The sequence below is a fragment of the Brachypodium distachyon genome, chromosome 2 (assembly GCF_000005505.3).
Source record: "Brachypodium distachyon strain Bd21 chromosome 2, Brachypodium_distachyon_v3.0, whole genome shotgun sequence".
NCBI classification, from domain to species: Eukaryota; Viridiplantae; Streptophyta; class Magnoliopsida; order Poales; family Poaceae; genus Brachypodium; species Brachypodium distachyon.
This window is the reverse complement of record NC_016132.3, coordinates 49650394-49667148: the sequence shown is the minus strand read 5'-3', so window position 1 is coordinate 49667148 and position 16755 is coordinate 49650394. Positions and strand designations below refer to the sequence as shown.

At 51.0% G+C, this 16755-nt stretch overlaps 1 protein-coding gene across 1 annotated transcript; it reads right to left on the bottom strand.

Moving 5' to 3' along the window:
• Positions 1-7866: 7866 nt before the first annotated feature.
• On the bottom strand, positions 7867-8820 carry LOC100823456 (transcription repressor OFP1). Its single transcript, XM_003567069.3, has one exon. It carries the CDS (start codon positions 8818-8820, stop codon positions 7867-7869), a length of 954 nt encoding a protein of 317 aa, XP_003567117.1.
• Positions 8821-16755: the final 7935 nt, after the last annotated feature.

Here is a 16755-nt window from a genome sequence, read left to right as displayed (position 1 = left end):
ATGCAAAGCTCAAACCCAAGGGGAGAGGGCTAGAGCATCCCAAGGGGCATGCTCTCGAGTGCTCGGGTCGAGCCTAGTCTCGACTCGACCTCAGGGACGCACCTTGTGAGGCCTAGGTTCGAGGTTTCGGGCCGTCTAGTACGGTCTGGACTCGAAGTAGAGGGATCGGGTTAGAGTCTTGTGGGTATCCTAACCTCGCTACTTGGGAAGACGAGTTCGGCCCAAGTCCGAGACGGTCCCGAAAGATCTCTCGCTATAAGTGACTTGGGAAGACGAGCTCGGCCCAAGCACTTGGCTAACGACCCCCTCGAAGCCTCTCCTAACATAGGACTAAGTCGTGCCCGCAAGGTCGACCGAACCTACTCAAAAAATATAGCACGACGAAATGGCTATTTGCCCGCAAGGGAACGGACCTTCTCGGGCCCTCCTCTCGCAGGCAACAGGGGCTGGAGACATGTCATGGTGACAGGATAATCAATTGCCACTTCTCCGAGAAGATCAAGGCATAAACGCTTCCCTAAAGGATTTGTGTCGCAAGTCATCCAAAAGTTCCGGGAAAAACGTCATTTCGCCAAAATGATGTCCCGCAAGAACTATACTCCAAGGAATTCATAAAATTTTGTGACCATCTGGAAGATAAAAGTACACTTCACCTCCATGACTTATCTAAAGACAAACGGCGTAGTGAAAAGAGCCAAGGGACTCGCCCTCTAGGGGGCTTCGCCAAGCAGTCAAAAGTATGATAAGCAAGGAGGAATGCAAGCCAATAGGCTCGTCAAGGATGTGGTGTGAGGAATACACACCTTTCCAAGCCACTCCACAGGGCCGAACAACGTCATTTTTTGTGCATAGGAGCAAAAGCAATGCTCTCGGTCGAAGTCGAGCCCACGCGCTCACTTCAAGAGGAAAGGGCTCCAAAAAACCACCGCCCTCGCATTCGCGAAAAATGAAGAGCATCAAATTGAGGAAACTGCCGACAGAGACTTCATGAAGCATGCCACTTATAAGCAAAGTGCAACTCGCTTATACAAAACAAGGGTACAAGAACGATTCTCCTCCGAGAAGACCTCGACCCGAAGCTCTAGCACGAGCTCGGCCCTAAGTGGGAAGTACCTTGCCGCATCGCGGACAAGTGGGACATAAAGAGAGCACGCGTGCCATCCTGAAAGCATAAAGGGATAACTCCTCATCAATGCCTGGAGCCGGCAACAAGATGCCACTTCTATGCCTAAAAAGGCCGAAGTAACCAAGGATGCGCCCCCGACCCTTCGGGCGAGTATAAGTGCCAAGCCAGCCATCTTCGTCAAGGGATTATAAGCGCCCTTGAGGCCATCTCGTCAAAAAGGAAGGGAAAGGGATGTGAGCACAATCATCCTTGGAAAAATTAAGGTAGCACATTATCATACGTGTTACCTTGGCATGTGTGGGCACTCAAAAGAGGCTCACCATCGCCGAAAGGGAAAACCTTATCACGTGGCATTCCCGCGAAAGGTTAATCCTCCTCGTGGAGAGTTGCTGCCCAAGTGCCGCTCTCGAAACTTATCATGGGAAGCCTACATCGGCCTAAGTATTTCCTATGCGGCATCATCGCAAAGGAGAACCTTATCAAGCGGCACCCCCGCAAAAGGAAAATCATCCTCAAAAATAGTTGCTGCCCTAGTGCCGCTCGCCAAGGAATGCTAGGAGGCCTACGTTGGCCCAAAGCATCTCCGAAAATGTCTCCGGACATAATTGCCTCATTGGCAACCCGTTCCTTGGGGGATCCTAGTGTGCCCCGAGGCCATCCACCAATCAGAACCAAGCCCCTCGAGGGCCGGAAGCTCCTTAAAACGCATTTAAGGAGAACCGTAAATAAGCGAGTTATGCGTGAGCTTACTTACCTCGGAGAACCAAGCTATCGGTGTGCGAGACGTTGCGCACGGGCCTGTGTGATAGTAACCGAGTTAAGGCTCCATAATAATCGCGGGAAAGCATAGTTTCCTGAAGTTCGAAGAGGGAAAATTCCGCATGAAATTTCCCGAACGGCAGGTCGAAATGTCCGGATCACTACCGACATATCGATAACGACCCTCGCAAGGGTACCAGGATCCATGGCTCGTAACCATGACCTAAGGCACCGAAGCCAAGTCGTATCCCAACGGCGACAGCAATTGAAAGCACAATGTGCGAGTAATAGCAATCGATCGCGAGCTGTATAAACTCGAGGAAACATAATATTCCACAAAGGAAGAAATGTAGTACTCACAAACACATGTTGAGCTAAAGTTGACATTTCCGTAAATGTTAACAACATAGCGATACATGGAACAAAACAAATGGATGCATTGCAAGCATATGGCTAGCTACACGCAAGTCATAAGGCTATGTCAAAAGGACAATGTGCAAAGCACATACGCAAGCATCAAAGGTGACTTGTCGACTCCAAGGACGACATAAGCTCATACCTCCCTAATACCCTCCAGAAAGGTGAGGTCGGAAATTCATCACAAAGTGAGGAATTTTGGACCACTGAGTACCATCGTGCTCCCGAGGAACTTCCTCGCCCAACAAGGTCATCACAACCTTAGGGCTCGCCACGTCGGGCTGACTGACAAAAGTGCGACGAGGTTAACAACCTCCAGCAAGCCTCGAACCTTCCAAAGGTTAAAGGCGCATGCTAAGACTTCATGGCTCAACAACAAGAGTCTGATGCAAGAAAGCCGCTCACCAAGTCTCGATCTTGGAGTGGGTAGTCGACGGCACCCTACATGGCTTGGAGAGAGCCCGATGCCTCCTCCTTTTTTCGTCGGCACCAATGTCAACTCCAGAAACACCGGATACAACTATCACGGTACCTGGAAAAAAAAAGGCAAGAATGGTGTCAAAACATTCACCAAAGGCGGACCAAGCAAATAAAGGCAGAAATGCTCGCCGAAGATGGGCAAACGAGCTCGAGTTTTGTTCCCAAGAGCGTCAATAACTCGAACGCCATAAAGGGTGTCGCCTCCTTGCAAAAGCTTCGATGACATGGTTGAAACACCATCTTTCGACAGGATTGCCAAGCACAAGCAAAACCCGTCACATGGTGCATAACCAAGTCGCAATGGCAACATACAAACCAAGTGAATCTTGCCAAGATTCACCGGGGGCTCACCTCCAGAGCAGCCGAATAGTCAAGGTCCTTGCTTCAATGCGATTGGACTCTGCTAAACAAATCCTTCGGCGAACAAGACCTCGATTCCTTTGGGGCAAAGTACCACCAAGACTGTGGTCGACTAAAGTCCGCATCCCCAAAGGATTGGACTATATCGAGATGGTCCTTGAACAAAAGGAAACCCTGACTTCACCAAGTCAGGGTGCCATCATCTCGGTGATTAAAAATCCACACCTTCCATCTTACCTACAACATGGGTAATGAAGTGTGAGAGCAACACTAAAGAGCCCAAGGTTCAAGGTTTGTTGCTACAACCAAAATCTTAACTCCAAGAGTTAGGATTCCGAACCCAAGGTTCGGGGCCGTCGCAAAGTACCATCGCTCCAAGAGCCATGGTCGTGGCAAAGAACCCAAGGTACGAAAGTACCACTTAGAGTCTAGCTTCAAGAGCTAGCATGAGAACCCAAGGTTCGGGGCCGTTGCAAAGTACCATCGCTCCAAGAGCCATGGGCGCGACAAAGAAACCAAGGTACGAAAGTACCACTTAGAGTCTACCTTCAAGAGTTAGCATGGGGAACCCAAGGTTCGGGGCCATCACAAAGTACCATCGCTCCAAGAGCCATGGTCGCGGCAAAGAGCCCGAGGTACGAAAGTACCACTTAGAGTCTAGCTTCAAGAGCTAGCATGGCGAACCCAAGGTTCGGGGCCGTCGCAAAGTATCATAGCTCCAAGAGCCATGGTCGCAGCAAAGAGCCCAAGGTACGAAAGTACCACTTAAAGTTCAGCTCCAAGAGCTAGCATGGCGAACCCAAGATTCGGGACCGTCGCAAAGTACCGTCGCTCCATGAGCCACGCTCGCGGAAAAGAGCCTAAGGTACAAAAGTACCTCTAAAATCCTTACTCCAAGAGTTGGGTTTGTGAGGTCAAATCTCAAAGGCCTTTGCAAAAGACCATGGCCCCTAGACTTTTGGCGGCGACAAAGAGCCTAAGGCGCATCGTGAACCAGAGGTTCGAAGCCGTCGTGAAGTACCACAGCTCCAAGAGCTAAGGTCGCGACAATAATGAACCCAAAATTTCAAAGGCTCCGAAGGCAAAACCCACCTCACCAAGTCACCTCGCGAAAAATCGTCGCAGAAAAAGAAGCCGGCCCAAGGACTGGTGCACCTGTCTACAAAAAAGCAAAATCAGGGGATGCCGGCTCCCCACACCAGCTTGCTGCCCGCCAGCCCATGGCACAAAAAGATTTGTCCCGCGCCGCGCGCTCACGCCTGCCCATTTCGCACGCTCAGCCGCACCATGGCACGCATGCCCGTGTCAACGCCAACGTGCCCGCCCGCCCGCGCGCGCTGCCTAGCCATGCCGCGCGAGCTCGCGTCCGCGCCCGTGCGCAACGCCGCCTGCGCCCGTTGTCTGGCCATGCCCCGTCTGCTCGCATCCGCGTCCACACGCAAGGCCGCCCGCGCGCGCTCCCTCGCCGTGCCGTGCCCGCTACCGTCCGTGCCCGCCCGCAAGGCCGACCGCGCACCGCGCGCGCCGTGCCACGCACGCCCGTACCCGAGCGGCCACGCCGGCTGCGGTGCGCACCGGGAGTGCTTGATGAAATGCCCGAATGGGCTGACTGGCGCCAAACACGCGAATGCAGGCGCTAAAGAACCTCCCTCACGTTCATGCGAAAAGGAAGGACTTGGTCGACGACGAAGGTCTCCCGCGATGACTTGCAAACACCTCAGACACCTTGATCCTTGCGGCCGAACGAGAGCTCCCACGCCTCACTTTGTCTCGGTCGCTTGGAGAACCGACCTCGGCCTCACGAGAACAAGACTCGCCACTGCCGGAAGGAGTGTCTAGCGCCCATGCGGAGCACCCTACTGCACCAACCTCTCGAAGAAATGCCGAGCATCGCCGAACGTGTCTTCGGCACCGGGCAAATCAAACAAGCATGGTGTGAGCTTCCTCAAAGGCTTAGGACTCCATTTTATAGGCCCAAGGAGCGTCCTTGCCATCCAGGCAAAACCAACACCAGGCCGACACGTCGCGCTTGGGAAGGACAAGAAATCGAGCAAAAGGGGCATCTTCTTTGCCCCCAAGTCGGGCTGACCCGATCAAGGGGCTCCCCGCCGCGAACCCGCATGCCATCCTCGCCTGTGTCACCTTCGATGAAGTCCGCCGCCTGCGCAAAGCAAAGGAGGGCCACCGGCCACTTTTTCCATCGTACAGAGGAAGACGGCTGGACACCGTCCGATCTAGGGCGCCCCCTCGCGCGTGGCCGTCGGATCTGATCACTTACTCCCGAACCGGTATCGGGCCCAGCTGGGCCGTGGCGCAATTGTGGCCCAAGAAGCCGACCTATAAATAAAAAAATAGCGTCCCCGAAGGCGGCCCAACTCGCGTCCGCGCGCTCAGTTCGGAAACTTTGCAAAAAAGCCCAGGATTTTGGGAAAATTACCAATAAGACCTCGGAAATTTTGGGGAGGCCCGTAGGGTACCTGATTTTTGCAAAAAAGTCCTCCGAGACACCGGATTTCTCGCAGAGAGGCCCCTAGGGTCCCGGTTTTTGCTAAAATACCCCCCGAAACTCGATTTCTCGCAGAGATGGAATTTTCCTGAAACACCTCCAAGGCTCCTATTCTTTGCAGGAAAACTGCCAAGTAACTCTACTTCTCACAAGGAAGCTTGCTAGGGAATTCATCAAAGACACAATCATAAATACAAGAACATGAAAGATAATCAAGAGTCTCGCATCGAAGGTTGACCCGAAGGCATTCTTAATGCCTCCAGCTCAAGGGGGCTACTCTTGTAGTAAAATAAAGCCCTTATATGGGCCGGGCCGTAAATCCTACGTGGCGACGACTAAGTCAACATTTTCCAAGCGTGAGTCAAGATGCCCACGTGGCGCAGTCAATCCTATGTGGCAAAGGAAGACAAGTCAACAAGTCAAATCTCTCATGCCATGGTCAAAGGGTGAAATGAGCTAGAGTAGGGGACAAGAAAGGTGTGGAGATGGGGCTTTTAGTCCATGGTGGACCATGAACCAACCCTCACTTTCCCCCACAGGGTGCACACAAAAGTTATGGACCAAGGAGCTACTTTTACCTTTTTGCCCCCACTTTTCTCTCTCCCTCAAGGGTAGCCATGGTCTTTTGTCATGGACCCCTAGGCTATAAACATCCCCATGGGGGCATGTATCATTCACTCTCAACTTGAATAAACTCAAGGGGAGAGGGCTAGAGTGCTCCCTCTAAGGTTCGCTCTCGAGCGCCGCTTTCGACTGAAAGTCGACCGGCCTCGAGGAAGCCTTCTAGGGGACTCTAGTTTCGAGGCTCTGAGCTAACCTTGGTTAGCACGGGCTCGAAGGACAAGGGGTTGGGTTAGAGTTCCGAAGGTATACTAACCTCGATACTTGGAAAGACGCGTTCGGTCCAAGTACGAGATGGCCCCGACGAATCTCTCGCTAAATGTGTCTTGGGAAGATCCACTCACTTGGCTAACAACCCCCTCGAAGCCTTTCCTAACATAAGATTAAGTCGTACCCGCAGGGTCGACCGAACTTATTAAAAAAATATCGATGTGTCAACTTGTCCAAGGTTCTTTGACCTCCACCATCGAACCTATTCAAAAAATATCGACCGAACCTATTGAACTCTTGCACACGATTGTTCATTGACCTCCACCATCGTCTTAATTAGTGAGCTCCCATCATGGTTACCACAATCGCCGTACAAGAACGAACCTTCCTAGCCATGACGTGGCATGTGTGGCGTACCACGATCACCATGTGCGCATCGGGGTCACCTTGGTGGGCGGTGTCATCTTCCAACACAACCTTAGCAATGCTATCCATATATTGGTGTTCATATCTAGCACATGGTCATAGTTTCAACTTTCAGTCTTCAAGATATTTGATTTCAAATCACCAGTTGAACGAAACGTTCAATGGATTTTGATAACTCCAAACAAAGTTTGAGAAATTTTGATAGACAGTTGAATTTTGTTTGACTTTGTCTTAAAATAATCTTTCACTGGATTATTTTGACCGAGGCTAATATTTCAGTACCTACAAATGATTGGATTTTGTTTTGGTGAAATTTCATCAAAAAATTGAGCAAACGCCATGACTAGTGTCAACTTCGAGAGAGAAAAAAAAGATTCATGATGTAGGACAAGCAAGATGCGTCCTCATTTGTTTCGGTTGCAATATTGACTCCTATGCACACAACATTTTATAAAACCACATGTTTTGTTCGTTTTGTATCTAGGAGTTCAACATTAGTCTTAGAAGTTGAACCGTTTCATGAATAATAGAAAAAACCGTAAGAATTATTAATTATGGTGAAATATTAAACAACCAAAACGCCGGAATGTTTGCAAATGGTTATTGTACATTAATAATAAACAATCTATGGAACCTGTCACCACACGGGGCTGCTTTGGACCGGGAGGAACAGGACGAAGCCCAACATTGGATTTAGAACACCGCCGACAAAAGCAACGAAATTGAGAGGCGTGCATGCCACTGTATAAGGACGAAGCGAGTACATGCTTTTTGTTCCTTCGATTCGATCGATGAACCTACCTGCAATTTGGTGTTCTTCCAACAACTCGAAGAAAACAATGAACTACACTACACGTACGATGACGTACATTGCCAATTCCAATCCAACGGCACATGTTAAACGGAAGAACCAGCCAGCTAGCAAGGCGCGGCGCGACAATTACTAAGGAAGGCAGCTCGATCAGCCGCGCGGGCGCGCCGGGGCGGCGGCGGCGCGGGGTGGTTTGAGCTTGAGGTCGAACCAGACCTGGCGGAACACCTTGACGATGCAGTCGTGGTGCTCGTCGGCGTTGAGCGAGAGGTAGCACGCCAGGAGCGTCTCCAGCTCCTCGGGCCGCCCGATGCGCCTGCTCGCGATCATCGCCACCATCGACTCCCGGAACTCCCGCTGCGGGTCGCTCGTCCGCCGCACCACCGCGAACCTCTCCAGCCCCGAAGACCCGGACACGGCGCAACGTGGCGACCGGACGCGCACCGCCAGCCTCGTCGCGCCCGGTGTCAGTGGGTTCCTTCCGGAGAAGGACGGCCGCCGCTCGCTTTTTCCCCCTCGGCATCGACGGCGCGGGCGGATTATTACCCGCGGCCGCTTCTCCTCTTCCTCTTCCTCGTCCGTGTCCGACGCCGGCAGCGGTGGCATTGGAGTCGTTGGCGCGGGCTCCGGCGGGGAGGCGGCGCGGGAGAACGGGATGAGGTGGCGGAGCGGCGGGAGGTCGCGATCGCCGCCGACGGAGTAGTGGCGGCGGCGGCAGAGCTGGCGCACGGCCGCGGCCGTCTCGGCGTCTTCGTTGCCGACCGAGAGGCGACGCGGCGCGAGCGGGACCTCGGGAGCCGTGGTGGCGGCAGCGGGCGAGGAATCGGCCGGGCTGCTCTGCGACGCCGCGGGGCTCGGGGTCGGGGTTGCGCGCTTGTGGAAGAAGGACGGGAAGCCACTCCCGGCGTTCTTGGTCTCGGGCGCAGGCGGTGCACAGTGCTTGGGCTTAGAGGCAGCGGCGTTGTTGCTCTTGGCGGCCGTCAGCTTGGAGAGCCATGCGAGCGGCGAGAAGGCCGCCTTGCTCTTGCCGCGCTTGCTCTCTTCTTGCCCTTGGTCTCGTGGCTGCTGCTTATTGCTTGATCCACTTCCACTCCACCACCTCATGGCTAAGCTACCAGCTTGGTTTCTCTGTGTGTTCGTGAGCTCTGTGGTGATCTTGGAGCGTGTGAGGAGCGAGGACTGAGGAGAGCAGAGAGCTAGCCAGGGGTTTTTAAAGGCAGTTTTTGGCGGCTAAGCTACGGGGCTCCTGGTGCTATGCTGCATCTATTGGGATACTCCTGGATATACACATGTTTGAAGTTCAAATTAAGTTGGGATGAGGTGACTCTAGAGCTTCAATAATCCGTGCACCTTTCTGCTTACACGCATGTACTGGTCGTTCTGGCTGATTGATTCCGTGATTGATGCTAATCTTTAAGTTGATTGTTTAGTACTACTGCATGTTTGTCGTGTCCCTCGCAGACTAAAACAGGCAGTGTGCTCTACTCTGCCAGTACTTTATTGCAGCCTTTCAGTACATGCTTAACAGTACACTGCCTTGTTGTAGCATGACTTTCGTGTTTACCCACATCTTGATAGTCCTTTACGTTCCTTTTCTTTCGCTGCACAACTCGTCTTTACACATCATGATCTAGAGATTGGATGAGATTCTCAAAGAGAGAGAGAGAGAGATTAAGAGGCGATCTCCACATCCGGGTTCGGCGTGGAGCCAGCCTGCTGCAGACTGCAGAGGTCTCGCGGCACGTAGTGCAACTTTGGGAACAGAAAGTGAGGAAACCAAAGGGAATCACCGATCGAGAAGGGGAGGGCCGGCAGGCGTGATCCGCCTCTGCGGTGCCAATTCGGCAAACTCCTGAGACCCCATTCCACGAGGCCACAATGCAGGCAGGCACGGCACGGCACGCAAACTCACGTCTCGTCTTTGCGTGCGTGCGTGCGTGACTGGCACTTGCCCATCTGCCTTTCCATTCTCTTTCGAGTAGCAGCGGTGGAGAAGGCAGCGCTGCAGAAGCGGCAGACACGCGCAGTGCGGGTTTGCGGTGAAAAAAAGGATCGCACCGTGGAGCAGCACAGAGCAGCTAGAGTCGCCGGCGAGGAGAGTGAGAAATACTATTCCAGCAGTCGTAGGTGTTGTGGTTGTTGGGATTGGGTGTGGGGGGCCTGTCCGGCTGTCCCTGCCGAGTGACGGCTTTTGCCTGCTTTTCCTCCGCTGCAAATGCTGCATGCCCGGTTCCTGCGTCCTCTCTGCCTCTGAGCGTCCGAGCAGTGTGGCTGGGCCTCTTTGTTTGAACAAAGTCCCGCCTCCGCTAGTCTATGGCTCTCTTTTTTTACTGACGTGCGGTCGTACAACGTGCCTGCATGCGACGATGAATTGTATGTAGCCTACGCCACATTCGTTACCTTCCTATCCTGCGTGAAGTAACATTGACCTGTACGAGTAGTTATGCTAAAAGAATGGCACATTTTTCCTTGCTCCCTGCACGGTGGTTTTATTTCATTTGCCGCTGCCCGCTGCATGAAGATGACTACTGTAATTACGGAAGCCAATCATCGGTCAGTAGTAACATGAATCGTAAGAATCAACAACGCAATTCGCAATACCCTGATGAGCCTGAGGATGCCTGATCGCTTCGCAAACTTGCAGGGAACGCATGCAAACTACTACTGCCTGTATCCGTACACGAAAATTTGCAGCTCCAAATGCCACGCGCTATTTTCTAGGCAGGCGACAAGACTAGGCATCATAGCTTGGCTTCTAAACTAGGCGTACACGTATACCAATACGTAGATTACTGTTTCCAGCGTCTGCTGCAGCTTCGCACCCGTACATCATCATCAACTGTATAAGATTGAGCTCCCAAGAAAGAAAGAAAGAAGAAAAGGAACTGCGTGTAAGATCGAGAGCCGCTGGTCCATGCAAAAATTAATCCTAGCCAACTTTGTCTGTCTGTCCCCCGTGTCGATGAGAGAAAGGAGACATGTGCCCATGCGAATCCGTATCATACGGCGGCACTGTATAATCATCGCCCATACTGCGCGCGGATTGGGTCAGGTGGATCGTTTCATTTCATTTCAAAAAAACTTGCATCGTTTTTGGCCTCCTTTCCCTGGCAATAGCGAGCTGTAGGCTCACTTTTGGCCATGTAGAGTGTCTGAAGAGAAAAAGGTCATGTCTAGACTTACATCATAGATTCATAGTCCTAGCTAGGGCATGCATGCCATTGTCCTTCGCTTCAGTTTTCATTTTCGAACACATGCAGTGGGATACATATGCATGGTTCGAATTTTTTTGAACTGGTATGGAATGATTGGTTGATGTAACTGGTGTGACTGCATACAGATTAAATCTCCGTTGACTTGCAGAGTATAAGCATCTTTGCACAGATTTGCTTCGGAGTGTAAGGTGGCTGCCATTCTTGTTTGCCACTAAAGTCTGTGAACTCACTCGGCGCGCGTAGAATTCACGTTGAAGCTAAAAAAAAAATCTGATTCCAAGCAAGCCCTGTAACTACAGTGCTACACGGCTGACACACTTAATTACTTCGACTGCAACTCTTTTGTCTTTAAGATGATCAGATGATTGCTGCTTTCTACTGCCAAATGATGCTAGAACCCCTAGCGGAAACATACATGATACGTCAATTGCTTTCGGCCTCTTTGATTGCATCGTGTTGTGCCACCTCCATTTGGGACAGGCCCCAATCTTAATTTCAAAATCAGAGGGACCTGGATTGTTTCCACCTAGTTCGCTGCAAGATACAGGAGTCTTGATCATTTTCTCCCTCCCTTGGACGTCTTCTGGCCCTTGGCACTGCCTCTAGGGTTTAGACTTGAGTTTTGTTTAGTTAAGAGTTAGGCAATTGTTACGACTTTGTGACCAAATGTGAAGCCCACTTCGGAACACCAATATCTAAGTATTACTTCATCTATGTTCACAATTTCGGATTGCTAAGTCACAGTTCTTGCTTTCTTCAATTGTTCTCAGGGATCAGAACTTCATGTTTTAGGTTTGCCGTGTTTTCCAACCCTTATTGCTAGAACGCATCGTCTTGTGTGCGATGTAGTCGGATCATCACCTCAAAATCGACTTTGAGTTTCTGCTTCAATTATCGCAACATCCTAGTGCACATCAACGTGGAGTTAGAACCATAGGAGTTTGGTTGCCCGATGATATGAATCAAAATGGTCCTTGAGAAAAAAAAAAGGATTCAAATCCACAAAATTCCAATAGAAAAGGGACAGTCCAAGTAGGCCGGTATAACCGATTATTTGGTGGGCTGGAGAATTCCCATACAAATGTACGGCCCATCTGCATCAAACGCTTCTGCATCCTCTCCCTCCGAATCTTCTCTCTCTAAGGTGCACGTTCGCAAGTAAGCAGTGTACATCAATGATCCACATGCAGATCCCTCAAAACCCAATATGATATTACGCCCGACAAAGCAAGATACAAAAACGGAGGACTGGCCACCCAGCAAATGCAGCCTCACCACCGAATATCCGGTCTTACCTAAGCCCTTGACCAGAGATTAGCTTTTAAAATAGGCGTATCCTTGAAGTTCCGGTGAGGCGCATGAGCCATGAACGCGTCAAGTCAAGATCTGCTGGCATTCTTTATGTTTTACGCACGGCGGAAGCATCACCGCATCGGGCATGAAGCCATGCCGTCACGTCTTCCACTTCACATGTACGTGGCAAACGGCAGGCGACGTGCTGTGACAGTGGTATTATGTTGACCGAGTTGTTTTGACCTCGAGGGCGCGCTAGATATGCAAACGTAATACACTCATCATGATGTAAGCATGTTTGAGCTGACCGGTAATTACACTCATCACGATAATCCCACCACTAAGCATTTCGCAGCACTCCTTCTTTATGATCCAAAAAAGGAAAAGGACGAAGCTATCATGATTAACGGGGACCAGGAGGGAGGCAGTAGGTAGGATTAGGAAGACGAGAGAGAGACAGAGGGGCCCCGTTGGTGCTGCAGATAAAATGGAACCAGACATATATCTCGCGGATAGAGGAATCGGGGCCGTAAAAATTCTCCAAAGCAGGGGTCGTCGAGCGGTTCCTATCCGCGCCAGATAAATAGATAATGTAGGGCGGCGCCGGATGCGCGTCGCTGTCTTATCGCGACCCCAGGTTCAATTCCCCCGGCCCGCTGCTGCTTTTGTCCGACGGCGACGCGGTCTGCCGGGCGATCGACCGCCACCGACGGCGCCCTTCCCGTACGCCAAACGCCAAAGCCGCATCCGTTTAAAATCCTACGATTCGAACCGAGGATTTATATAGCGGGAGCGCATGTCATATCCGAGGTGTCGTATCGGGGGCGAATAATACTGCGTGCAGATGCGTCCGTGCTAGGGTCGAGATCGGAACACGACGCGAAGGTCCGATCTGCTTTGCGATCGCGTCCGGATCGCACGTGATTTTACCCCTCTTGGTTCGTTCTCCGTGGCGTCTAGCTTTACCTTGTTCTATCCCCACGGCATAGTTTGGATATTTCTGGACTCTTCGAGCCTCTTGCGCCCCTTCTTGTTGGTGTATGGATTAGATGGGTGGTGGTGGAAAACGAGAAAGTATCTTTCGCCAAAAAGAGGTGAAAGCGGCTTGTCTTGTTCTGGTTGCCGCTCCAAGATTTCGGAAGCGTTCCTCTTCTGTCGACTAGCAAGCAAGATTGAGATCAGTGTCCCGATGGAACTGCAAACTCGATCGTATCGTATATTTGGAACACGTATATCTTTAGGTGCGTGCTGCGGTCACGTGTCCTAGCTCCCTCCCGCACATTTTGGAACTTCAACTAAGTAAGGATTGGAAAAAAAAAGGATTGGGATATGTGGAGTACACACAAGAAAGAGAGTAAGGGCATGGTGAGGTCGAAAATTAAAAAGAAGGAAAAGCTGAGTTAATAAAAGAGAGAGGTTAAGATATGGCTTAGAAAGAATGATACGCACACGTACGTACTAGCTATTTTGGGCAGAAGCAAATGAAATCACAGGAGGTGGCCATGTTCAGTAGTGGGGCGCTCGATCAGCACCAGGAATGCACGTACGCATCGCTAGCAACCTCACCAAATTGGATACTTAAACTTCCACTCACTTATATTTACTGGAGCAGCATTCACGTCAAAAGCTCTTAATTAGACTTGCAACCAAACTTAGACGGGGCGGACACACAGAAACAGCTAACAGCAAAAGATCTGGCCGAGTGTGGTGGAGTACGACGCCGCATATCCGAGCCTAAAACACCAAAAAGGCATCCATCAGCCGCAACTTGCAACAAAGCGTCCAATGCATTGGACCCTTCTGATCTTTCCACCAGCGAGATCAGAAACCACCCCACCCCACGGAAACCATGAGAGGTTAAAGTAGTAAGCACGAGGGCCGGCGAGGCGACCCGGCCCTAATCCACGTGCTATAGCGACGGGGATTCCACTCGAGAGTCGAGATCGGACATCGGAGCAAGAGGGAGAGCACTTGGCACGTGTACGGACTGAATTATTTCTGGTTTCTTCTGATTGTGTTGCAGAGGTTTGCTGGGATATGTTTTCTGTCGGTTAACTGCTTTCGATCTCCGACTGTCTTATAAGAGCTAACACGTGCGCATCACCTCCTACTATTGATTGATGTTAAAATATCAAGGAGCTCATATGATACGTGCAGCTCTCAATACTACTTGGTTCTTCTGCATGTCGCAAAAAATGTGGTTCGTTCATATTCGAATAAAATCCGGGGATATGCCCCAAATTGCTTGTAAGGCATGCATGCTTTTAGATTTTTCTATATTGTCTTTTCGCATGGGCGTAGGCTTTAGCTCGTGTTTGTTTGCAGAAGGCCAGCTCTTTTGTACAAAGCGCGCGTGCAGCCTACCTGGACAAAGCAGGTGGGGGCCGTTTTGGTTGATTTGGTAGCCAATGGCGGGTCTTCTCGTCCGGTGAAGCAGGACCAGCTGGGCTCAGCTTAATTGGACTGGGCGTTTGCCGTACCGACTATCACCGTATCAAATGAAAACGCTTGGAGAAGAGAATGGCCACGACTCAATCTCAGGACACTTCTCCCCTCTGGAACAGGCAATGATCACCGTAGACTACAACAGAATATAGTCGGCGTTCTCAACAATATCTTTTTTTGAGCAACAACAGTGGATTACTTCCTCGTCCCATATTAAGTGACTCAAATTTATCCTAATAATGAATGTATTTATGTTTAAAAAATGTTTAGATACATGTAATATAAAATCATTTAATATGAGACGAAGTGAGTAATATATAGAGATGGGTAACAACTCCAAAGACATGTGACAATACCGCCATTATTTGGAGTTGCAAACAGTATCATACTAGTATAGTATCTCCATGTGTCTTGCGCGGCAAACAAAAGAAAAGATATCTCCATGTGTCACCGGCCATGTGGTTGATGTCTCGACTCGACAACTACTGTTGGACGGACCGACCGCTCGTCGGCTCGTCGCCCTGGAGCGCTTGACCCAACTGTGATACGTAGCATCCACGCAGAAAAAACAGCAGCTTTGGCCATACTGCAGGTCATGGACAGCGAGAGGCCCGCTGTTCTTAATGTAGTGCTTCTTTCTTTCCGTTGGGGATAGGGAAGGGACGGGGGGTGCTGACTCGGATCCGACGCGACGAGGACGCGGCCTCCACGTCACCTGCAACGCACGGCACCCCGCCGGAGGCAAAGCGCGTACCGTTTACGTGCCCGCCGCGCCGCCTCCACGTGCTGCCACTGTTGCTAGTCAGCCGTGTCCCCAGCCCCGGCCCCAGCGAGGACGACGGTGGCGGCGTTTGGGGACGACGAGACGACACGCTGATCTATTTATCATTTGGCTGGCGCTGGGACGACTGGACTGGACTCCAGCTTCCGACTTGGAAATATTTTTGGCGTAGCAGCCCACCTGGTTGGCGATGGAAGGTCTTTTTTGGCGAAACGTGCATTGATTCTTCCTGGCTTAAAAAACAAGATGGCTTCTTAAGCGTTCGCTGGACTCCTTATTTAGAATGACCACTTGGATTATATTAAGCTTAGATGACTGAATCTATGCTGGTACTTAGTTAACTGATATAACCGTCCTTCTCAGAATTCACGATTGTTAGTAACTTGCCGGTGGCCACATACGCGGGCTAGCTCTTTGGTTCTGTTTATTGAAAAGTTGCTTTCACCTGGCCTGCCCTTCAGCGCTCGCAAAACCATTTTCGCAAAAGAAAGAAAAAAAATGCTCTCGCGAAACAAGATGTAGGATACTACTAGGACAATAGACAGCATAGACTAGAGTTGAAAGACAAACACAACATCCAAATTGATGGAACTATTACTGTATCCTAGTTGTAGCCTGAGGGTGTGAACCGGAGTTGGATGCTGAACGTGATAAGACTAGAAAATGATTTTGAACCATAGATATTTGTTAGTCCAGACCCCCTACTATAATCTTATTCTAATAATCCTAATAATGTACTGTAGCATAGAAACGCGGGGTCGGAGAATGAGGACTTGGAGCCACATCCTGCGCGTCACGCCGTGCGTCACTCGAACCACGCCATCGTGGCCAGCCATGCACCCGACACGTTTTTCTCGCCGCAAAGGCGTCCCCACCTCAACGCGTCCACGGAAAGGAGGACCAAAACATCCAAATGAGCCACCGGAACAGTTAAAATTCACAACGTTAAGTAAAACAGGCCCACCACCCCTTGGACCTGTCTGCTCGTGGTCAGATCTCATCCGTCCATCAAGTAGCCGCAGCTGCAGAACCGTCCATCAAGTAGCCGCAGCTGCAGAGCCGTCCATCAAGTAGCCGCAGCTGGAGGACCGTCCATCAAGTGGCCGCAGCTCATCAACCCTAATCGTAACCGTTCAGAGAGCGTGGCCCACAAGAGAAGGTGGGGCGCGTGACGCCAGCTGGCATCGGAGAATGCAAGCGCAACCTTATCCTCTTTTCCCAATGCGTCCGCTACCTAGGCGCGGTCCACCGGGATCCCACCCACCGACCTGGAGGCGGCCGGTTGCTATTATCAGTGGGCTGGAG